The sequence below is a fragment of the Babylonia areolata genome, chromosome 10 (assembly GCF_041734735.1).
Source record: "Babylonia areolata isolate BAREFJ2019XMU chromosome 10, ASM4173473v1, whole genome shotgun sequence".
NCBI classification, from domain to species: Eukaryota; Metazoa; Mollusca; class Gastropoda; order Neogastropoda; family Buccinidae; genus Babylonia; species Babylonia areolata.
The window spans coordinates 29,742,294-29,768,215 of NC_134885.1; the positions used below are offsets into that span (position 1 = coordinate 29,742,294).

Genomic DNA, 25,922 nt, shown 5'->3' on the forward strand with positions numbered 1-25,922 from the left:
TTAATTTTTTTAAATTATATTATATTTTATTTTATTTTATTTATTTTTCTTTTTTTATTTTGTGTTTGTATGTGTTTTTCTTTTTCTTATCTTTTTTAAATTATTATTTTATTTATTTATTTATTTATTTTCATTTATTTATTTATTTATTTTATTTTTATTTTATTTTATTTTTTCTCAAGGCCTGACTAAACGCGTTGGGTTACGCTGCTGGTCAGGCATCTGCTTGGCTGATGTGGTGTAGCGTATATGGATTTGTCCAAACGCAGTGACACCTCCTTGAGCTACTGATACTGATACTGATACTTCTCCTCCTGCCTGGATCATGAGTTCTGCAGATACGTTGTCCATTCTGGCTGATTTTCCTTTCAGTGACTTTACTGTTGCCTCAACCTCTTCGTGAAGAATTGGTGGCTCTCTTCCTCATCGGTTGAAGCCAAATGAGTACTGCTGGGTCACCGATGGTTCTGTGGTTGTAAAGCTCTGAACAGTACTCTGTCAATTGATCTCTTTCTCTTCAGTGAGACATTTTCCAGTCTTGCTTTGAATAGTGGAGATCTTGGCTTGGAGATCTTGGCTTCTTTGACAGTTGTCAGGTCTTCTACTGTCTGGTACGCCCTTTTGCTGTTAATGTTGTTCAGGATAGTCTCTATTTCCTGGCGTCTCTCTTCAATCCATGCTTCATAATAATAATAATGATAATAATGGTATTTATACAGCGCTCAATCTTGCGCAGAGACAAGTCAAAGCGCTTTCGCACCAGTCATTCACATGCATGCACAACTCTAAAACTGGAAAAACTGAAGACAAGGAAGAGGCAGGGAAGGGAGGCTATTTTGGGAAGAGGTGGGTTTTAAGGCCAGACTTGAAAGAGCTGAGTGCAGAGACTTGACGCAGCTAAAGAGGAAGTTCATTCCAATTGCAAGGTCCAGAGACAGAGAAAGAACGGCAGCCAACAGTCGAATGTTTGAATCTGAGTATGCGTAAACAGAGTGGATCCGAAGCCGATCGTAGAGAGCGAGATGGAGTGTAGAGGTGAAGGCAACCACAGAGATAGGAAGGGGCCGATTTGTGAATACATTTATAACATAGAGTGCTGATCTTGTACTTTATTTTGTGTGAGACAGGGAGCCAGTGGAGATGTTGCAAAAGAGGAGTGATGTGCTCAGATCTTTTCTTCCTGAGGGTGAGTTGGGCAGCAGAATTTTGTATACGCTGAAGGGACTTCATGGGCAATCCTCATGCCTTTCTCAATGGCTTTCTTCATTTTCCTGTACTTTACTGCTCCTTTGGGTTCCTGTATCTTTTTCTTCAGTTGCAGTCAGTCATTATTCATTTGCTGTACCATTCAGTCAGGCTTCTCTCTCTCTCTCTCTCTCTCTCTCTCACACACACACACACACACACACAAGCATGACACCTGGGGCTTTACCTGTATCCGGCGACAGTAGCCGTACATTCTGTGTCCGTCCATGTGTGTCAGGACAAAGGAGTAGGACTCACTGAAAGGACACAAGCAGAGTTGTTCTCTAAACACCTGTCAGTCACCTGTCTGCACTGCCATTGTCACAGGCAGTGCGTGTCATACACACACACACACACACACACACACACACACACCTTGCAATTTGACATGCCTGTTCATCATACATGCACCAGATCCGCTCAATCAGTTTATCATATAAAGGCAGACAATTATTAGGAACACACACACACACACACACACACACTGGCACAGACACATACAATCACATCCACACATGCACAAACACAAACACCCACACCCACACAACATCCCCCCCCCACACCCACACTCACACCTACAACCTACACCCCCACACACACCCAAGTTCCGTCTAATATCACTTAAAGTGGAAGACGTTAAACTGAAGACTACTACTACTACACACCCAAACACGCCCCACACCCACACCTTACACCCCCCCCCCCCCTCACACCCAAACATGTCCCTCCTCCACCCACCCCAACACACACCCAAACCACCGCCCCACCCACACACATCATCATCATCATCACACAGACCTGGTGGAAGTGACGGAGCCAGGGCGGAACTCCTCAGCGTCAGGGAAGCAGAACTTGGGCACAGACACATTGCTCTCCACCTGCACCACAAAGTACTGCACGCTCACCTTTAGCTCAACCAGTGTTAAGCGTATCATTTTTTACTGTGATTTGATAAAGCCCTACCCACCACGAAGTACTGCACGCTCACCATTAACTCACAACCAGTGTTAACTCACTCAGTACGGCCAGTCCTCTCTTCTCCTCTACACAGACCCCTCGGATGTCCAGTGGGTGTCTCAATGACCCAACCTTTAGCTTCCGTCGTCAGAATTGTGGTATTCTTTGTCAACATTCACAGCTTCAATATAAGAGCCTTCCGCTTGCAAGATTTTGATGGTGGTAATTGGGGTGAAACGCTGTTAACGTCGTCTCTTTCACCGTTCGTATGGAGAGAGTTAAGCGTATCATTTTTGACTGTGATTTGATGGAGCCCTACCCACCACAAAGTACTGCACGCTCACCTTTACCTCAACCAGCGTTAAACATATCATTTTTTACTGTGATTTGATAAAGCCTTACCCACCACAAAATACTGCACGCTCACCATTAACTCACAACCAGTGTTAAGCGTATCATTTCTGACTGTGATTTGATGGAGCCCTACCCACCACAAAGTACTGCACGCTCACCATTAGCTCACAACCAGTGTTAAGCGTATCATTTCTGACTGTGATTTCATGGAGCCCTACCCACCACAAAGTACTGCACGCTCACCATTAGCTCAACCAATGTTAAGCGTATCATTTCTGACTGTGATTTGATGGAGCCCTACCCACCACAAAGTACTGCACGCTCACCATTAACTCACAACCAGTGTTAAGCGTATCATTTCTGACTGTGATTTCATGGAGCCCTACCCACCACAAAGTACTGCACGCTCACCATTAGCTCAACCAATGTTAAGCGTATCATTTCTGACTGTGATTTGATGGAGCCCTACCCACCACAAAGTACTGCACGCTCACCATTAGCTCACAACCAGTGTTAAGCTTATCATTTTTTACTGTGATTTGATGGAGCCCTACCCACCACAAAGTACTGCACGCTCACCTTTAGCTCAACCAGCGTTAAGCATATCATTTTTGACTGTGATTTGATGAAGCCTTACCTACTGTACGCTAATCTTCAGTCCAAAGTGATGGCCTAGAGGTAACGCGTCCGCCTAGGAAGCGAGAGAATCTGAGCATGCTGGTTCGAATCACGGCTCAGCCGCCGGTATTTTCTCCGCCTCCACTGGAACTTGAGTGGTGGTCTGGATGCTAGTCATTTGGATGAGATGATAAACCAAGGTCCCGTGTGCAGCATGCACTTAGCCCATGTAAAAGAACCCACGGCAACAAAAGGGTTGTTCCTGGCAAAATTCTGTAGAAAAATCCACTTCGATAGGAAAAACAAAAAAAAACTGCACACAGGAAAAAATACAAAAAAATGGGTGGCGCTGTAGTATAGTGACGCGCTCTCCATGGGGACAGCAGCCCAAATTTCACACAGAGAAATCTGCTGTGATAAAAAGAAATACAAATACAAATGAAGCCCTACCCACCACAAAGTACTGCACATTCAACTTTAGCTCACAACCATATTTTTGACCGTGATTTGATGAAGCCTTATCTACTGTACGCTTATTTTCAGTCCAAAACCAGAGTTACACATATCATTTCTGACTGTCATTTCATGAAGCCTTACATACTGCACACTCACTTTTGGCTCACAACCAGTGTAAAGCATATCATTTTTCACTGTGATCTGATGAAGCCTTACATACTATATGCTCACCTTTAGCTCACAACCAGCGTTAAGCATATCATTTTTCACTGTGATGAAGCCTTACCTGCACAAAACTGTTTAATCACACGTGACTGCAAACAGTGATTTTTTTGATTTTTTTATTTTATTTTTTTACTTCTTGCATTCGTTACCAAAGTTGTTCCGCTTGTGAGTTTAGCGACTTCTCTTTTACAAAGTCCATTAAGTAATTTTATGTAATTTTACTTAAATACTCATTTCAAATTCCACCTTCCAACTGTTCCCTCCAAAGCGATAACACACAAATGTAAAAATTGATAATCTAACAAAATGTCTACAATCACCAGTACATGTGATGAGACATTAAACAAAATCCATCATCGTCTTACAACCAGTGGAAGATGGTGGCAGAATGGCTAAGACCCCTATCTGCTAATACACTGTCCTTGAGGGTCTGAGTTTGAATCCCGCTCAAGCACTTTCTTTGACTGGAAAATCAAACTGAGTCATTTAGATGAGATGATAAACCAAGGTCCTATGTACAGCAGTGTCGGTAAGGAAATCTGAGCCACATTCACTGCCAAAGATATGCATGTGAAGTAGATAATCCCCTCAACTGTGTCGCCCCAGTCTTTCCATCTCAGCACACAGCCCACTCAGCTGTGAGTAAGAAGCAGCCACGGACTGAGAAGCAAACAATCAACCCACCCTCACCCCCACCCCCACTCCCCCCCCAAAAAACCCCCCCAAAACATCTCTGCTGTGTCTCCAACCCCTTTCCTCCCAATCATTAACTCTCTCCATACGAACGGCGAAAGAGACGACGTTAACAGCGTTTCATCCCAATTACCATCATCAAAATATTGCAAGCGGAACGCTCTTATACTGAAGAGGTGAATGTTGACAAAGAATACCACAGTTCTGACGACGGAAGCTAAAGGTTGGGTCATTCAGACACCCACTGGACATCCGAGGGGTCTGTGTAGAGGAGAAGAGAGGACTGGCCGTACTGAGTGAGTTAAGGCCGCAACACTAATCATTTTACTATGGTGGTTGATAAAACTAACAAGATTTTTGATTTACATGATTACTGGCATCAGACCAAGTTTAGCGCCATAAAAAACAAACAATACCTGCATACAGCCTTCAGTTCAGGGAACTAGTCTTATCTGGCTGACGTTTGGTTGTGGGATGTTTTTACTAAAAGGAATCTGCACATCCATCGTTGGTTCACTGCACACCGAGCTTTTAGTTTCCACAGTTAACAGGTCAGGTGGCATCTTAACTCTCTCCCTACGAACGGCGAAAGAGACGACGTTAACAGCGTTTCATCCCAATTACCATCATCAAAATATTGCAAGCGGAACGCTCTTATACTGAAGAGGTGAATGTTGACAAAGAATACCACAGTTCTGACGACGGAAGCTAAAGGTTGGGTCATTCAGACACCCACTGGACATCCGATGGGTCTGTGTAGAGGAGAAGAGAGGACTGGCCGTACTGAGTGAGTTAAGGCCGCAACACTAATCATTTTACTATGGTGGCTGATAAAACTAACAAGTTTTTTGACTTACATGATTACTGGCATCAGACCAAGTTTAGCGCCACAAAAAAACAAACAAAACCTGCATACAGCCTTCAGTTCAGGGAACTAGTCTTATCTGGCTGACGTTTGGTTGTGGGATGTTTTTACTAAAAGGAATCTGCACATCCATCGTTGGTTCATTGCACACCCAGCTTTTAGTTTCCACAGTTAACAGGTCAGGTGGCATCTTAACTCTCTCCATACAAACGGCAAAAGAGACGACGTTAACAGCGTTTCATCCCAATTACCATCATCAAAATATTGCAAGCGGAACGCTCTTATACTGAAGAGGTGAATGTTGACAAAGAATACCACAGTTCTGACGACGGAAGCTAAAGGTTGGGTCATTCAGACACCCACTGGACATCCGAGGGGTCTGTGTAGAGGAGAAGAGAGGACTGGCCATACTGAGTGAGTTTAAGGCCGCAACACTAATCATTTTACTATGGTGGCTGATAAAACTAACAAGTTTTTTGATTTATATGATTACTAGCATCAGACAAACTTTAGCGCCACAAAAAACAAACAAAACCTGCATACAGCCTTCAGCTCAGGGAACTAGTCTTATCTGGCTGACGTTTGGTTGTGGGATGTTTTTACCAAAAGGAATCTGCACATCCATCGCTGGTTCATTGCACACCAAGCTTTTAATTTCCACAGTTAACAGGTCAGGTGGCATTTTAAACTGACTGTACGGACAGTACTGCATAGTAGTAACTTCATAAACACTAAAAAATAAAAATTTTAAAAAAATAAAAAATTTTAATTAAAAAAAAATTACCCCCCCCCCCCGCCCCAAAGAAAAACCCACTCTTGAATGCTGTTCTTAATAAAGTGTACCAGTGTTATGAGATGTCTTTATAAAGCAGTTTGACATGAATTTTCCACAACATGCAGGTCGCATTCTTTCAAATCTTATTGCTGTTTGTCAGAATACTGTGCGACTAAGCACATGTATGTAACATGTTTGTGTGTTTGAAATGTGCTGGATTCCCTCACAATGTGGGATTTTCTCTTATGAACGTGCATATCATCTTGCAAAGCTTGGAGCTAAAAATGCTTTAAATGCAATTGAACTTCCTCATCGTTTATCATCATCTGAAATGTGTAATATTGTTGAAAGAAATATGCAAAATTCCTTTCTGTCTTTAGAAGTTAACACTTCTGCCTTATTAAATGCTAAAAGAACTGGCAGGGCTGTTAAGAGCATGGCATTTAGGTTATTACTAAATGCCCCATACGCAAAATATTGTGAAAATATTGAATGCATTAACAAGGGTTGTTTAACGGTAGAGCACGTTTTAACCTGCTGCTTAGTAATGAAAGCTTTTTTGCCTCCAGAAATTACGGAACATGTGTTACCAGTTTCAAATATTAACATTTTTTGGAAAAAGTTATTTATTTCAAACTGTTCTTTATTAAAGTTAGCTAGTTATGTGTTAAATATTCCAGCTGGTTGTTTATTGTAGGTCCCCACATGAACCTCTTTTCAAATAATAATCTACAGAAGTAGTGCATACAATATTTGATTATTGACCTTTTTTTTTTTTTTGTTGGTCCTAATCCCGCTTCCCCCGTCCCGCCTCTCACACACACCCTTCCAATATTATGTTTTTCCTTTCTCCAATCACTGACACTCACCCTCTCCATTTTAGATTTTGTACTATATCTTTTCTACATTCTGTTCTCTCTCTCTCTCTCTGTCTGTCTGTCTGTCTCTGTCTCTCTTCCTTTCTTTGTCCCCCCCCCCCCCCCCAGCATCCCCCCCCTCTCCTTCCACTCCACCTCAACCGCCCCCCTTTTCATTCAAATATACATATGTTGATTTCTAATTAATACTAACAATCATCATTATGATAGGAATGATAATAATCCAAATAATAATAATAATATCATTTATTTTCAGTGTAATATCATCATCTTAGATGAACAGACTATAAATAAATAAATGAACATGTGTTTGTGTCTGTGCACCTGCCTGCATAAAACTACAAATGCATGCGCGCATGTGTGTGCGCACTCGCATGTATATGTGCATGTGTGAGTATGTGTATATGCAAGCATGTGTGTGTGCATGTGCGTGCAAGATTGTCAGAAACCCCTTCAAGGAGATTCTAAATTTGTCAGAAACCCCTTCAAGGAGATTCTAAATTTGTTAGAAACCCCTTCAAGGAGATTCTAAATTTTTACAACACTCTGACAAACATCTCATGGCAATGCAGTTGCCTCGAGGCAAAATCTGCCAGGAAATCCACATCTATTGTGCAGAACAATAACCAAACACTATGCACAACAAGGCACATACACAGCGCATTACTGGAGACAATGACAGAGATGGCTTTGCTCTATGGTAATGGCTTCTCTCAAGTGACATCCACCAAAACACATCAAACCACTGCCATAAACCAAACAGACATACGTGCTTGAAAAAGACTGAGAAAGAAAACCAACAAATGACAATATATATGATTCTCTGATACCAAGTGTAAAAATACTGGCAACAGAGATGATATGTATCAAAGGTATTACATTCCACCACAACATAATCATAGCTCACTGATATTCATCAGCACATGCAGATATTAAAGCAGCACTGTGGTGCTTTTCAAACACAGAATGCTACAATGCTGTTTGCACCACTTTATGCAGTATGCTCTGTAATGAAAACCATTACCAATACTATGTATGCATGATGGTCAGTCGTGTCTGACTAAGACCATAAGGACAGCAGAGCAGTCGACTGTGGTCCTGACCATCTAGGCTAGAATTTGATTATAGTTGAGTGTCTTGCCCCAGTTCCGTCCCCACTCTCTTGGCCCAGAGGGCCTTAACTCTCTCCAGACGAAGAAATGCTCACACATTCCTACACAAAACGTATTCGGATTCGGGCGATAGAATGGAATAGCATTCTCCGAAAGTAAAATTCCATCATGAGCTGTACACGTGATTTTGTGATTAGCCAAGCAGAGTGCGCTATTCTGGGTCACTCCACAATCGAACAGTATGATTGGTCAGCCTGGGATGTGTGACCCGTCTCGCACACACGCTGACAAAGTCACTGACCGGTCGTCTGCTCACGTGCCAGCCTGTTAGCAAAGTGGGCTCTTCTCAGAATGTTGTGAAGCGAACAAGGCAGTGATGGCAACGTTTTAGGGTTGCCGAAGTACTTGAAATGCTACAAACTGAAGGGTCGGACATTGAAGAGGTGGATGATCATGAAGAAGAAAGCGAATTTAATGCAGAAAGCGAGCATGGGTATGGTGATTCGGGGTGAAAACTTGGCAGTATTTTCTACATATGGCAAAACTGTAAAAATAAGATGAGAAATTTGATTTTTTTTTTTATATATGTAATAGCTCAACACGTAATAAACCAGTTCTGAAAGTTTCATTTTCTTACACAGTATTTTGTATTTTTTGTAATTTTTTTCCAAACCCTTACAAATGGGCCGTCTGTGGGGGAAAAGCAAGGGAGAAAACTTGTCGTCCCGAGTGAGTTAAAACAGTCAGTGTTGGGATGGTTCCCAAAGGGCAACTCGCCCCCAAGGCTGCAGCACTAAAAGCCAATGAAATCTTGCCTCCTAATTTGAGAGTCATAGTCCTTCACAATATAAATGACTTCCCACTGCAGTGGAGAAACCATTGATCATACATACATGAATACAAAATGACCAAGTAATGTCCAGACAGGACAATCTTTGTTCGCTTCCTCCATTAAAAGTGCCGCTTGGATCAGCCTCCAGTTTATTTGCTTTTCAACACCCTAACCAGGATTTAGTTAAACTTTTGAGGTGTGAAGATTCTCTAAACTAGAATAATAAGTAATTAATAATCAACTGATGCCCTAATATGGATCCATGAGAAAACAGGTATGGAGGTCTACATTCTATTGTCATTTTCTCCAGTGGAGGGCTTAGTCTTGAGAAGTTCAACCACTCATGAAATATACTCTTGGTTTAAACATTTTTAATATCAAGAAACAAGGTGCAATACAGCATTCAATTAATAAGACTTGAGCAACAACAAGCATGAGCTTATAATAAATGAAATATACTCTTAGATCAAGGCTGAACTCAGAGCTGAAATCCTTCGGCCAATTGTCAGAAGTTTTGATCAATACCGTACGTGCTCTCCCATTGGTCTCTCATGAAAACTGTGGCTTCAGTTGATCTGAATCAGTCTTGTGAGTCTGCATGCTTCCTACTCCAACGTTCTCCATGCTTCTCAATATCTGTTTCACACATGCTCTCCAGCAAAGCCTGGGACAGACGGTAGTACTTCACAAAGTGGCACACTAGGTTTATAAAACACAGCCACAGACGTCTTTTTCAATGTTCAGCGGTAAAAAGACGCTAGGCTTTGCTCTGTAACTTTTTCTACATGTTGGCACAGAGGATAGCTATTACCAGCTGGCAAGCTTATCAGTGGCTCTGAATTTCATGAAGTCACAAAAGCTGTTAAGTAGCAATGTGCATCACCTTGTTCTCTGCATCAACTTCAGATGTCTGCAAACTGTGTGAATCAGCCACTGATGGTGTGCTTGAGAGTACAGGGGTAATGTTCACAATGAAGAAAACCAGACCGTAGCTCAGCGACACAGAAGTGCATGGTGTCGTATGTCCAAAAATGTCACAAATCAATGACTTGATGCCAAAGACAGATGACATCAAAAACAAGGACCAGCAAAAAGATTCCCAAGCAGCACGACACAACAAAAACATGTAACGGCGTCTCCAGTACTTACCACTCAACACAAAACACCAATTAACAAAGGTCTGACACACACAGACTGGGTCTGCCATGTTGCCCCCACTTACCATGTCGGCAAAAAACAACAGATGTCCCTGATTCCCCACCTTGTAGTTCCTCTAAGGTACGCAGCAAGCAAAACCACATACATCATAATTATCACTATGTGTGTTCAGAAGACGTAGGCAAAACCAGATGCATCATAATTACCACTGTGTGTGTGTGTTGAGAAGACACAGGCAAGACTAAACACATTCAAATCATCACTTTGTGTGTGTTGAGAAGACACAGGCAAGACTAAACACATTCAAATCATCACTTTGTGTGTGTTGAGAAGACACAGGCAAGACTAAACACATTCAAATCATCACTTTGTGTGTGTTGAGAAGATGCAGACAAAACCTGGCACATGATAATCATCACTTTGTGTGTTGAGGAGACACAAGCAAAATCAAACACATCATGATTATCACTATGTGTGTGTTGAGGAGACACAAGCAAAATCAAACACATTATAATTATCACTATGTGTGTGTTGAGGAGACACAAGCAAAATCAAACACATCATAATTATCACTATGTGTGTGTTGAGAAGATGCAGACAAAACCAGGCACATGATAATCATCACTTTTTGCCAGTTGAGAAGATGGAAGGGGGGGAGGGGGAAACAGAAGGGTAGCATGGTAACAGGAATGCAGAATGGAAAGAGTGTGCAAAAAGCCGTATTTTCCACACACGCACACAAACACACACACAAGCATTGTGTTTTATTTTTTTGCTTTCTGTTTACAGTTTGCTTCCTTTCTTTATTCCATCTTTAGGGCAAGGGCTGGATGATGAAAAAATATAAAAAAAGAAAAAACAAGTTCCCAGCTCATCGATCACCTTCATGAATAAAGAATTTGACTTGATTTGAATTGACTGTCACACACATTCACCCACACGCACATCCACACCAACCCACCCACATGCACACACTCACACACACACATTCACTCATACACACAAATACTCACACACACAATCACTCACATCCCCCCCCACACACCCATCCCCCACACTCTCACACACCACCACAACCTGAACAGCCCAAGCCTGCAGACTCACATTCTGTGGAAACTTGTGCAGGATGACAGGTTCGTAGCCCGGGTCATCCGTCTTGGCGCTCAGCCCCACAATGAGAGCATACTCAAACAGCTGGGGGTAGATCCTGTCCATGAACTCTCGCGCCTTCTTCACACTCTGCAGCTGAAGACGGAAAGAACTTCATCAAAAACTACACTGCATGAACAGACTGATCATTAAAGGACGCATGGAAAAATACAGGAACAGTTTGGGGAACGTTTCTACCTGTGTTCCTGTGTAGAGAACGGAAAATACAGGAATGTTTCGCAGCTGAGGATGGGTATACATTCATCTAAAACCACACTGCGTGAACAGACTGATGAGTAAAGAACGTAAGAAAATGCAGAAATGTTCTTGGAGAACGTTTCTACATGTGTTTCTGTGTTGAGAACGGAAAATAACAGGAATGTTCTATGGAATATTTCTTTTCTTTTCTGTCCCATCATCTGTACTGTTTCAGTGGCATTACTCAGCCGCCATACATGGCCACGCCCAGGTTCGACTGTCACAGTCCCAGTGCCAGCAGTCCACAGGGAACCATCAATGTTAGCTTGCTAGGAGGCCACACACCAGAGGAGACCCTGCACAGCTGCTAAATCACTTCAGTGATGTTCAAAAGTGCTTGAACATTTCTATATGTGTGTTTTAGTGTATGTTTCTACATGTGTTTCTGTGTTGAGAATGGAAAATACAGGAACGTTTTAGGGAACGTTTCTGCATGTGTGTTTTGGGGAATGTTTCTACATGTGTTCCTGTATATCTTCTTTTTCAGTGTTTGTGGGCTGCAACTCTCATGTTCACTTGTATGTATGTGGAGTGATGGCCCAGAGGTAACGCGTCCACCTAGGAAGCAAGAGAATCTGAGCGTGCTGGTTCGAATCCGCCGATATTTGCTCCCCCTCCACTATATCTTGAGTGGTGATCTGGACACTAGTCATTTGGATGAGATGATAAACCGAGGTCCCGTGTGCAGCATGCACTTAGCACACATAAAAGAACCCACGGCAACAAAAGGATTGTTCCTGGCAAAATTCTGTAGAAAAATCCACTTCAATAGGAAAAACAAATAAAACTGCACGCATGAAAAAAAATATCAAAAAATGGGTAGCGCTGTAGTGTAGCGACGTGCTCTCCCTGGGGAGAGCAGCCTGAATTTCATACTGAGAAATCTGTTGTGATAAAAAAAGAAATGCAAATACAAATACAAATGTACGAGTGGGCTTTGATATGCATGTCCATTCTTAACCCGCAGTATATGCGGCCATACTCTGTTCTATGGGGAATGCACGCTGGGCTGGTCTTGTTTCCATAACCCACCAAATGCTGACACGGATTATAGGATTTTATTGTGCGTATTTGATCTTCTGCATGTGTATACACATGAAGGGGGTTCAGGAACAAGGTTTGCACATCTGATGGCCTCTCCATGTTCTGTGTGTGTGAGAGAGAGAGAAAGCCTCTGTGCACACATATGTTAAGTTGGATGCACAAGTACATTCATGTGTGTATGTGGCATGTGCCTGTGCATATGAAATGTATGCGTGCACACATGTCATGTACAGTGGTCCACCCCACACAGCCACAGCCCTTAAGGAGCAAGGTGGCACAATGGTCAAGACATTTATCTGCCAATACAGGGTCCGTGAGGGTCTGGGTGTGATTCCCCCTCTCACACTTTCTCCAAAGTCTGACTGGAAAATCAAACTGAGCATCTAGTGACACGGATAAGACAATAAACCAAGGTTCCGTGTGCAGCATGCACTTGGTGCACTGAAAAAGAACCCAAGGCAACAAAACTGCTGTCTTCTGGCATAAATTCTGTAGAAGAAATCTGCTCTGATAGGTGCACAAATACACATGCTCACACTCAAGGCCTGACTAAACACGTTGGGTTACACTGCTGCTCAGGTACTTGCCTAAGCAGATGTGGTGTAGTGTATATGGATTTATCCAAACGCAGTGACGCCTCCCTGAGAAACTGAAACTGAAACTGAAAAACAGCCATGCACACCACCTCACCGTTCTCAAGCGGACAGTGGAGCAGTACGTCACGCGTCGCTTGATCTCCTTCACGTCCACAATGCTGTCCGAGTCCGCTGGAAACACACAACACATCCACTGTCACCTGTCTGTGAGGGCGTGTCTGGATCAGAAATCCATTTCATGTTCATCTGTTCCAGATACCAACCAGTTTGAGAACAATTTGTTCTTAAAACATAGTACATCCTGATTATACTTATTATTATTATTATTATTATTATTTACATAAATAAGGCATTTCACTTTTCAGTTAATGTTGTGCCACATAGACAGGTAATGTACACAAAACCCTTGGCATGCCATTGGAATAAACGCTGCTTATGACTGAGTTCTGTCCCTGCCCCACTGTTCCCTATGACATGGGCAGACGGCCCAGTTCAGTAAACTGTCTTGTCTTGTCTTGTCTTGTCTTGCCCTGTCTTGTCTTGCCTTGTCTTGTCTTGCCCTGTCTTGTCTTGCCCTGTCCTGTCTTGTCTTGCCCTGTCTTGTCTTGTCTTGCCTGTCTCGTCTTGCCCTGTCCTGTCCTGTCTTGTCTTGCCCTGTCCTGTCTTGTCTTGTCTTGTCTTGTCTTGTCTTGCCCCGTCCTGTCTTGTCTTGCCCTGTCCTGTCTTGTCTTGCCCTGTCTTGTCTTGTCTTGCCCTGTCCTGTCCTGTCTTGTCCTGTCTTGTCTTGTCTTGTCCTGTCCTGTCCTGTCTTGTCTTCTCTCACCTTGTCACTTCTGTCAGACTGGCTCACACTGCAGTGCAAGAAAGAAAAAACAACCTGTATGCATTTTCCCCCTTGATGCTGACAACCAGACATTTAGGAGGCGAGGAGGGAAGATAAGGTCCCTCAGTTTTAATTCCGTACCAGTTTCCTGCCCCTCATCTCTCAGAGCTTTTAATACTACTAATAATGATTATCATCACTATCATTATATCAACATCATTACTGTCTTCATTGTTATCGTTATCATTATTATCACAAGAACTTTTCTTCATCCACACAGATCACAGATTTCTGATATGCCAGCTGTTCCCGTTATTATCTCCACGTAAAAATAAAATAAAATAAATCAAATAAATAAATAATAAAAACAGAATAAGATGAAATAAAAAAATTAGATTACTAAAATGAAAATAAATATGTGGGGGAAAAAAACAAGACAAACCTGCACATCCAATATAAATAATAAAAGGTTTTACAATGTGTAATATAAACTGGCAAAGATTTCAACTCCTCTACCAAGCCTTATTCTGAGGATATGAATGTACAATGAAACCAAGTTCAAACTTCCTAAAAAATAATTAAAAAAATATAAATTAAAAAAAACAAAACCAGAAAGCATGCATGTTCCATATATTCATAATGCCAGACACAAACCTTCTAATAATTCTAAATCCACTTAAAATTTTTTTTTTTAATTAAGCGGTTAAACCAAGCAGAAAACCTAAAACAAAGCTGATGTCAGTATACACGAACAGTAGTAAGCCTAATGGCCAGGAAGACAGCAAAGGGCGATTTACTCTCTCCACCCTTTCATTCCTGACTAGGAACGCCCCTCACACAATGTCTTTCTATCAGCATTCTGGATCAAGAACTGGAAATTCATAAATTTCCGAATCTGCGCTGTCACACCATTATGAAGTTATAAGCAAATAATAACACTTTTGGTCTGTCTCTCTGTCAAAGCAGCCAATCACAATCCTCTGTGTGCACTCAGTCGCAACATTATGACATTATGAGCAAATAATAGCACTTTTGGTCTGTTTTTCTGTGTCAAAGCAGCCATTTACAATCTTCTGTGTGCGCTCCGTCGCACCATAATGATGTTATAAGCAAATAATAGCACTCTGGGCCTGTTTCTCTGTCAATCACCATTTTCTATGTGCGTCCGCAAAGCATATTGTTGACCTGACTCTCTGCATCTCATTATCAATGTCAAAGAGCAAGCACTTCACAATCACAGAGCACAGAAAAACAAAGCTGGAATATGAAGGTAGGAAGCAGTGTGTTCTGACACCAGTAAACTCAGTGTGTTACTAACCTGTTTCAATCAGTTCATTCCCCAGCTTGTGAGGTGCTGTGAAGCCCGTTCTATGAAGGGTTTGCGTCATATAAGTACAATACATTATTCTTATTTTTTGCCTTATTATCATTATTGTTATTATTATCATTATCAAATAACTCTATTCTTTTTATTCTTTTTATTTACTCATTCTACTGACCCTTAGAAACGTGTGGTGGAAAAAAAAGGGAAGAAAACTTGCTGGGAATAGTGATCTAACATAAATTATACATTTCATCACTTTCTTGCTACTTTCCATGAACACACAGAAATATTCTAAAAATAGACAAAACATATATAAATTGGATTAATCATAACGATAAAGAAGAGGCAAGTATTTCAGTCACAAAAGTGGTTTGTTTTTGTTTTTGCTTTTGTTTCTTAATAAATATTATACAATCATGCATAAAGGAAAATCAAATAAACAGACTGCACACACACACACACACACACACACACCACCCTCAAATGCAAGTCCCTGTACTTGTTACCTTTTTTATCTCAACTTTATGTGTTTTGTTGCACTTTATTTATGAAGCATCATACTTAACGGGAAGGAAAGAAGGAGGGAAGAAACAGAAGATATGGTGGGATGGGATTCGGATTCGGATGATTTATTCATATAGGCCATTGCCCCTCATGAAGGGGTGCAGTATACAACATTATTAAACACGCAAGTGCACAAGGCGAAACAATCATCAAAGGAATTATGATATCATTATTGATCTTAATTTAAATGCTTTATATATGTAAATGGACAAATTCTTTACAATGCTTTCTTTATTAGATGCCATCAAAAGACTTAGCCGAAACTGATTTGGAAACTTAAAATACTTTTGATATGGTGGGATGGGAAATATGGAGTAAAGGAGGGGGGAAATGTAGATAGAGTGAAATGAAGGAAGGAAGAAACAAGATATGGTGGGATGGGAAATATGGAGTAAAGGAGGGGGGAAATGTAGACAGAGTGAAATGAAGGAAGGAAGAAACAGAAGATATGGTGGGATGGGATTCGGATTCGGATGATTTATTCATACAGGCCATTGCCCCTCATGAAGGGGTGCAGTATACAACATTATTAAACATGCAAGTGCACAAGGCGAAACAATCATCAAAGGAATTATGATATCATTATTGATCTTAATTTAAATGCTTTATATATGTAAATGGACAAATTCTTTACAATGCTTTCTTTATTAGATGCCATCAAAAGACTTAGCCGAAACTGATTTGGAAACTTAAAATACTTTTGATATGGTGGGATGGGAAATATGGAGTAAAGGAGGGGGGAAATGTAGATAGAGTGAAATGAAGGAAGGAAGAAACAAGATATGGTGGGATGGGAAATATGGAGTAAAGGAGGGGGGAAATGTAGATAGAGTGAAATGAAGGAAGGACGGACGGAAGACATACAGACACAAAGATTGGTGGAAAAAGGAAAAACAAAGAAGTAACTTGTTTAGAAAAAAAAAAGTGCCCCTGTTGCTTCTGTCAGAATGTGTCAATGCTTGTATCAAAATATGTAAATGCTATTATAAAGAGGGTGGAGGGATATACCAACGCTTCAATATCTGAGACTGGCTTAAGCTTGCAGTTGGGCCAACAGCAAAGTGAGAGCTGTATGATCAATGAGTTCTCTACCTCAATGGGAATTCAGTTAAAAGCTTAGTCTCTTGTGAAGGACTATGACTCTCAAACTAGGAAGCAAGACTGCACTGGCTCTTAGTGCTGCAGCCATGGAGGGATACTTAGCCTTTGGGAACCATCCCAACGCCTACTGTCCTAAAACACTCTTGGCTGAGAGAGTGGGGATGTAACTTGGGCAAGACACTCTCCACTATAATAAAGTTCCAGCCCAAACAGTCGGAACAGCAGTTGCCTCCTCTGCTGTTCTGATGGTCATAGTCGGACACGACTGACTATTGTATATATATTACTCTCTTCATCTTCTGCGTTCACACAAGTGGGCTTTTACGTTTATGACCGTTTTTACTCCGCCATGTAGGCAGCCATACTCCGTTTTCGGGGGGGTGCATGCTGGGTATGTTCTTGTTTCCATAACCCACCGAACGCTGACATGGATTACAGGATCTTTAATGTGCATATTTGATCTTCTGCTTGCATATACACACGAAGGGGGTTCAGGCACTAGCTGGTCTGCACATATGTTGACCTGGGAGATCGTAAAAATCTCCACCCTTTACACACCAGGCGCCGTCACCGTGATTCGAACCCGGGACCCTCAGATTGAAAGTCCAACGCTTTAACCATTCGGCTATTGCACCCGTCATATATATATTACTCTCAAACTATGAAGCAAGATTGCACTGGCTCTTAGTGCTGCAGCCATGGGGGGATACTTGGCCTTTGGGAACCATCCCAGCGCCGACTGTCCTAAAACACTCTTGGCTGAGAGAGTGGGGATGTAACTTGGGCAAGACACTCTCCACTATAATAAAGTTCCAGCCCAGATAGTCAGGATGCCTCCTCCTCTGCTGTTCTGATGGTCATATTCAGACACTACTGATTATCGTATAATATCAGATAAAGTCAATACTTAACATCAGATGATGTCAATGCTTAAGTATGAGATCATGCAAGCACTGATATCAGATTATATCAAAGATCTGATATTAGAATATGTCAACCCTTATATCAGAATAAGTCCGACTATGTAAGTATTCCATGCTTACACCAGAATATGTCCATGCTTACATAAGAACATGCCAACGCTTACATCAGAGGTTTCTGTTTTGCAGATAACACACAGAAAGGAACACTGCAAGGCAGGCACACAAACAGAAAATTTATTAAAAAAACCCAAATAAACCAGAAGATCTTTTAATCATTTTAGTCATGACAACTGCCACCCTCTCTCTTTCTCTCTCTCACTCACTCACTCACACACACACACACAAACACACACACACAAACACTTAGAAACGAAACACACACACACACACACACACACACACAAACACCTAGAAACAAAACGCACACACACACACACACACAAACACCTAGAAACAAAACGCACACACACACACACACACACACACACACACACACACACACAAACACCTAGAAACAAAACACACACACACACACACACACACCAGGTGATCAATAACAGCAACAGCATGAACGACTTGATGGTCAGTTTGATTTTTCCAGTCAAATACGGGAGGAAGGGCGACAGAGGGAAACAAACCCTGCCCCCCCACAGACACTGTCTTAACCATTCTGCCACATTCCTCCTGTGGCATTCCTCTACATGGCAAAGGGGTGACAGGATTAATGAGTAAGGGGGAGGGGGTGCTCCATGACACAGGAGAGACATGATTAAATGAAGAGAAAAGCCAAGTACTAAGGACTCCCAAGAAAACCTGCTGCAGACTACTGTATTAAAATAAAGTGTACTAACCACTGGAATGAGGGAAAAGATGAGTAAAAAAACAAACAAAAAAAAACAAAAAACAAACACAAGTTCACTGTTACAGATCACGGGGAATGACAACTGAAAATAAAAAAAATCTGGTGAACTTAAAAGTGAAATAAGGGAGAAAAGGGAAGAAAGAAAAACTGACAGTACTATGGTTTGGGTGTGGAGGGTCCCATTCAAAACAAAAACCAAACTGACAGTACTATGGTTTGGGGGTGGAGGGTCCCATTCAAAACAAAAACCAAACTGACAGTACTATGGTTTGGGGGTGGAGGGTCCCATTCAAAACAAAAACCAAACTGACAGTACTATGGTTTGGGGGTGGAGGGTCCCATTCAAAACAAAAACCAAACTGACCCCCATTCAAAACAAAAACCAAACTGACAGTACTATGGTTTGGGGGTGGAGGGTCCCATTCAAAACAAAAACCAACCAAACAAAAAAAATCAAACCCGGCAAGAGTTACCATGACATGACAGAGTGGGTAACATCAGATTTGGGCAAACTTTGACACAGAAATAGAAATTGTATTGTACCGTATTGTTGTATTGCATTATTTTGTTGTCACAGCAGATTTCTTTGTGTGAAATTCTGGCTGGCTCTCCCCCGGGGAGCGCGGGCCACCACAAAGCAGCACCACCATTTCTTGTCCTTTTTTCCCCCCTGTATTTATTTTTCCTATCAAAGTGGGTCTTTCTACAGAATTTTTACCACGGACAATCCCTTGCTGCTGTGGGTTCTTCTACATGCACATGCTGCCCACAGGATCTTGGTTTACTGTGTCAATGGAATCACCAACGTCCAAACCACCACTGACGGTCTGGGAGAGGGGAAGGAAGAAAGTCCGGGCTACTGTGGGATTTGATCCTATGCCCTTGGAGTCTCTCGCTTCCTAGGTGGACGTGTTGCCACAAGGCCAACACTCCAGCGGGAATGTGCATTCTTTACAATTCAAACCCAGTGTAAGAGGCACCACCACAGCAATGTCAGTCAAGGCAAATCAAACGGCAATTAACTCTCTGCCCAAACAGTCCCGAATCAAATCAAATCAAATCAAATCAAAATCAAGTTACTTATCACCCAGCTGACCACAAGGGACCATTTCAGGGCTAGATACTCTTCAGTTCTTAAAACCAGTTCTAGAGAAACCAAAATAAATTGAGACATGATACTACTTTACTGTCTGAATATCCACAAAAATTGGTCTTTTGGCTCGTGTACAAGTGACACTTACAAGTTCGCTGCCAAGGAAATAAGATTTAAGTGACATCTATTTGCCAGGATTTTTTCCATAAAAAACAGGTATATATTTTCAAAAAATTATGTGCGCTTTGTTACTGGAGAGAGAACCATTAAAATATTTTATTTCTGAAACGTTAATGAAGAATACAAAACACATGATGTTTTCCAATTTTGTATATTTTCAAAGGCATGCAATTGCTTTGAAATCAGTGTTTTGTTGTTTGTCACATTTTCAACATGTTCTTTATCAACATTAGTCAGGCAATATTTTCTGGACAAATGGATAATACCTGTACAAACAAATTATACTGAAACAATCACAATAAAAAGAGACATATTAACAATTTATTGTGATTACTCTAAGTGATAGATAACACAGATGTGAGGCCATGGCCCCTCGGCCTCCACCCCCCTCCTCTTACACCTCTCTCAGCAGGGGTAAAACACATCAACCACAATCACTTTTTGAATATGAACATTTATGAAAATATGCAACGCAATAACTAAAAGTAATAATGTTAAAAAGTTAATGAAAATCATGTTAAAATTACCAATTCACTCATGTCCTGTTCAGTCCCCATAAAAGCCTCGTTAGTAATGTTACTAAGCGTTGTGCTGCATTATGCAAAACATTGTTGATCTTCACTAATCTGGCTTGTTGGTATGTTCTGACGGCATTGAAATAAGAGCTTGCAACTTCCAACATCATTATTTGAATTATGGCACATTAGAATATGTTCTGATAACAGTGAAAATGGATCTCGCAAATCCCAATGTTACAATCCGAATTATTGCACATCATTAGGTGTTCTGAAGACAGTGAAGTTTGGATTAACTAACTGTTTACTAACAGAAATGTTACTATTTCAAATCATGTATATTTTAATATGTTCTGAACATACTGAAATTACAGCTTACAAATTTGTGTTACTGTTTGAAATAATGCATTTTTGAATACATTGGAACCATAGAGAAATTACAACTCACACATTCCAAAGTACCATTTCAATTACAAGGATTACAGTTTCTATTATTTCAGTTACAAGGATCACAGTTTCTGTGCAACCATTTCTTTTTCTTTCTTTTTTTTTTTTTTACAATTCATCATTGTGAGTTAATTGTTCCTGTTTAACACACACACACACACACACACACACACACACACACACACACACACACAGAGTTTATATATATGCAATACATGAGTGAATATGTTAATGACAGTGTGCATGCATGCATTTTTCCTTGTGCATCCATACAACAGCACACGTGCTTACCAATATAAAAAAAAAAGCCCCGAAAAACAAGCAGTTAATGAGTTATTCAGATGCCAATACCATGACTGCAATCTGATATCAAGTTACAGACTACACAAAAAGGTGTGAGGGAGAGAGAGAGAGAGGAGTGGGGGGGGGAGGGGTTGGGGATGAGCAACATTACATGCTTCTGTAAGGTAAGAGATGAAATCTGCAACACACAACAAAGAAACGCTACAGTGTTAAACAAAGGATTACAACTTTGTACATTTGTGTGTGACTCCTACTTTGTACACATTTATGTGACACCCTGTCACAAAATGAGTCACTTGTTTGTGTTGTTTTTCTTTACTTTAAACACACACACACACACACACACACACACGCACACACACAAATGGAATCAGAGGATACTAACTACCAAAACTACTCAATACAAATCTGAGTTGCTTTTTTTTTTTTTTTTTTTTAATGTACACACACTCACTAACATGAATTTCTACTGTGCAAAATCAGAAACAGTTCTGCTGTGCAAAAAAAAAAAAAAAAAAAAAATCTACGGATTTCATATCAAAAGTGAAACCAGTTTTTACAGCTGAGTTCTTCAAATAAGGTAAAATAAAGTAACTCACTGGATTCCGGTTCTTCAGTGGTGGGGTTGTCCTGCTCCCCTTCCTCTGACACAGAGGGCCCGCGGAACACCACCTGCAGGGCTTCATACGCCTGGTTGATCTTCTGCTTCACCTGAACGCACACAGTGTCACCATGTTACCGACCTTCATGCCTGGTTGATCTTCTGCTTCACCTGTACGCACACAGTGTCACCATGTTAATGACTTTCATGCCTGGTTGATCTTCTGCTTCACCTGAACACACACAGCGTCACCATGTTACCAACCTTCATGCCTGGTTGATCTTCTGCTTCGCCTGAACGCACACAGGGTCACCATGTAACTGACCTTCATGCCTGGTTGATCTTCTACTTCACCTGAACACACACAGTGTCACCATGTAACTGACCTTCATGCCTGATTGATCTTCTGCTTCACCTGAACGCACACAGTGTCACCATGTAACTGCCCTTCATGCCTGATTGATCTTCTGCTTCACCTGAACGCACACAGTGTCACCATGTAACTGCCCTTCATGCCTGATTGATCTTCTGCTTTGCCTGAACGCACACAGTGTCACCACATTACCGACCTTCATGCCTGGTTGATCTTCTGCTTCGCCTGAACGCACACAGTGTCACCACATTACCGACCTTCATGCCTGGTTGATCTTCTGCTTCGCCTGAACGCACACAGGGTCACCATGTAACTGACCTTCATGCCTGGTTGATCTTCTGCTTCACCTGAACACACACAGTGTCACCATGTTACCGACTTTCATGCCTGGTTGATCTTCTGTTTCACCTGAACGCACACAGTGTCACCACGTTACCGACCTTCATGCCTGGTTGATCTTCTGTTTCACCTGAACGTACACAGTGTCACCATGTTACCGACCTTCATGCCTGGTTGATCTTCTGCTTCACCTGAATGCACACAGTGTCACCATGTAACTGACCTTCATGCCTGGTTGATCTTCTACTTCACCTGAACGCACACAGTGTCACCACATTACCGACCTTCATGCCTGGTTGATCTTCTGCTTCGCCTGAACGCACACAGGGTCACCATGTAACTGACCTTCATGCCTGGTTGATCTTCTACTTCACCTGAACACACACAGTGTCACCATGTTACCAACTTTCATGCCTGGTTGATCTTCTGTTTCACCTGAATGTACACAGTGTCACCATGTTACCGACCTTCATGCCTGGTTGATCTTCTGCTTCACCTGAATGCACACAGTGTCACCATGTAACTGCCCTTCATGCCTGATTGATCTTCTGCTTTGCCTGAACGCACACAGTGTCACCATGTTAACGACTTTCATGCCTGGTTGATCTTCTGCTTCACCTGAACGCACACAGTGTCACCATGTTACCAACCTTCATGCCTGGTTGATCTTCTGCTTCACCTGAACGCACACAGTGTCACCATGTTACCGACCTTCATGCCTGGTTGATCTTCTGCTTCACCTGAACGCACAGTGTCACCACGTTACTGACCTTCATGCCTAGTTGATCTTCTGCTTCACCTGAACGCACACAGTGTCACCACGTTACTGACTTTCATGCCTGGTTGATCTTCTGCTTCACCTGAACGCACAGTGTCACCACGTTACTGACCTTCATGCCTGGTTGATCTTCTGCTTCACCTGAACGCACACAGTGTCACCATGTTACCAACCTTCATGCCTGGTTGATCTTCTGCTTCACCTGAACGCACACAGTGTCACCACGTTACTGACCTTCATGCCTGGTTGATCTTCTGCTTCACCTGAACGCACAGTGTCACCACGTTACTGACCTTCATGCCTGGTTGATCTTCTACTTCACCTGAACGCACACAGTGTCACCTTTTTTTTATTATTGACTTATAACCTCTTACCTGTGACCTGTGACCTTGACAACACATGACCTCTGAGCACCGTCTGTATGGTTTAGCACACCTGGTTTACCTTTCACTTTCCAGGAACACAGACAAGCAGACAACTCACAGTCATAATATATTCATATATTAAGACCTATATGCCTATACTGAGACCTATACATATATGCATCTATTAAACAGATCATATAATAATAATAATAATATCATCAATATATAAATATACATACATATATATATATATATATATATATATATATATATATCATACCAAATGAATTTATCAAGATGATAAAACACACACACACACACACACACACACAAAGATTGTCCCAGGGGAAGAAATATATTAAAAAATTTGATTCAAAAGATTTAACAGTGGAACATGTCTGATACATATGTGAAGACTAGACTGTAAAGATTTAACAGTGGAACAAAGTCAGGTACAAATCTGAAGATTAGACTGGAAAGATCTGAACAGTGGAACAACACCCGATATTCTGTGGTAGAGATTTCCCAAACCACGGTCCCCTTACCAGGTTCATTTTCTTGGCGGACACTTTCTCCACGTCCTGGTCCTTGACTGGGGTGGTGGTGGGGATGGAGGGGGGCGTGCCAGCGGAGGACGACGAGGGGGCCAGCAGTCGTTTCAGAAAACCCGTCCTGTTTGGTGACACTTGACCTCCCTGTTTCACGGCACCAGAACAAGGCACAACATGTTCAACAACACATACACACAAGCGGGGAGAGGAGGAAAGAAAAAAGTGCAGCCTGAAAAGAAAAAGAAGAAATTTTCAACCACAACAACAAAAACCCACAAACAATATGAACAAGCAATGCCCCCTCTCCCATCCCTCCAGCAATAGTGTGGTGTAGTGTAGTGTAGTGTAGTGTAGTGTAGTGTAGTGTAGTGTAGTGTAAAATTTAGAAAAGAAAAAGAATACATTTTCAACAATAAAAAGAAAAACCCACAAACAATACAAATAAGTGTAGTGTGGTGTAGTGTAGTGTAGTGTAGTGTAGTGCAGTGTAGTGTAGTGTAGTGCAGTGTAGTGTAGAATTTAGAAAAGAAAAAGGAGAAATTTTCAACAATAAAAAGAAAAACCCACAAACAATACAAACAAGCAATGCCCCCCACTCCCATCCCCCCAACAATATTGCAGTGAAGGGCAGTGCGGTGCAGCGCAGTGTAGTGTAGTGTAGTGTAGTGTAGTGTAGTGTAGTGCAGTGTAGTGTAGTGTAGTGCAGTGTAGTGTAGAATTTAGAAAAGAAAAAGAAGAAATTTTAAACAATAAAAAGAAAAACCCACAAACAATACAAACAAGCAATGCCCCCCACTCCCATCCCCCCAGCAATATTGCAGTGCAGTGCAGTGCAGTGCAGTGCAGTGTAGTGTAGTGTAGTGTAGTGCAGTGTAGTGTAGTGCAGTGCAGTGTAGTGTAGTGTAGTGCAGTGCAGTGCAGTGCAGCGTAGTGTAGTGTTGTGTAGTGTAGTGTAAAGAAGAAATTTTCTACAACAAAAACCCACAAACAATACAAACAATCAATCATTCAATGCCCCCCTCTCCCATTCCTCCAGCAATATTGCAGTGCAGTGCAATGCAGTGCAGTGTAGCATACTGTAGTGTAGTGTAGTGTACTGTACTGTAGTAGTGTATTGCACTGTATTGCACCGTATTACACTGCGCTACATTCTAAATTTAATGTATCGCACTGAATTGCCTCGTGTTGTGTTGTGCTGTGCTGTTTTTGTCAGAACAGATTTCTCTGTGTGAAATTCAGGCTGCTCACCCCAAGGGACAGTGCTTCACTGCAGCAGCACCCTTTTCTTTTCTTTTTTCTCCAGTACTCTGACTCACTGTTACTCCACATCCTAGAGCAAACACTGTTCGCCTCAAACTTGACACAGAGCAAACACAGGATGCATGTACAATAATGTGGAATCTGGGCAAACAAGTGCCATGCCTATTTTCCCAGAAAACTAAGGGTGGCTTTTTTCTTTCCCATTCTCATCTCAAAAAAGGTGAAACACAAATGAACTCTGGCATGTGAAAGAAACTCAAATAAAAGAAAAGTCAATTGCCTGCAGCTCTTAGTCCTGAGTATAA

General features: G+C 41.6%; 1 protein-coding gene across 2 annotated transcripts in view; it reads right to left on the reverse strand.

Moving 5' to 3' along the window:
* LOC143286535 (uncharacterized) overlaps positions 1 to 25,922 on the reverse strand; it is a 59,860-nt gene that overhangs the window by 26,780 nt on the left and 7,158 nt on the right. The window contains exons 2-8 of one of the 2 annotated variants that reach the window (XM_076594135.1): positions 24,352 to 24,501; positions 21,950 to 22,061; positions 21,502 to 21,528; positions 13,310 to 13,386; positions 11,273 to 11,413; positions 2,044 to 2,123; positions 1,433 to 1,502 (exon numbers count right to left, since the gene is read on the reverse strand). In XM_076594135.1, coding sequence (XP_076450250.1) covers positions 1,433 to 1,502; positions 2,044 to 2,123; positions 11,273 to 11,413; positions 13,310 to 13,386; positions 21,502 to 21,528; positions 21,950 to 22,061; positions 24,352 to 24,501 — 657 coding nt within the window. The remainder of the gene's footprint in view (positions 1 to 1,432; positions 1,503 to 2,043; positions 2,124 to 11,272; positions 11,414 to 13,309; positions 13,387 to 21,501; positions 21,529 to 21,949; positions 22,062 to 24,351; positions 24,502 to 25,922) is intronic. The other variant, XM_076594136.1, reaches the window with a different exon arrangement.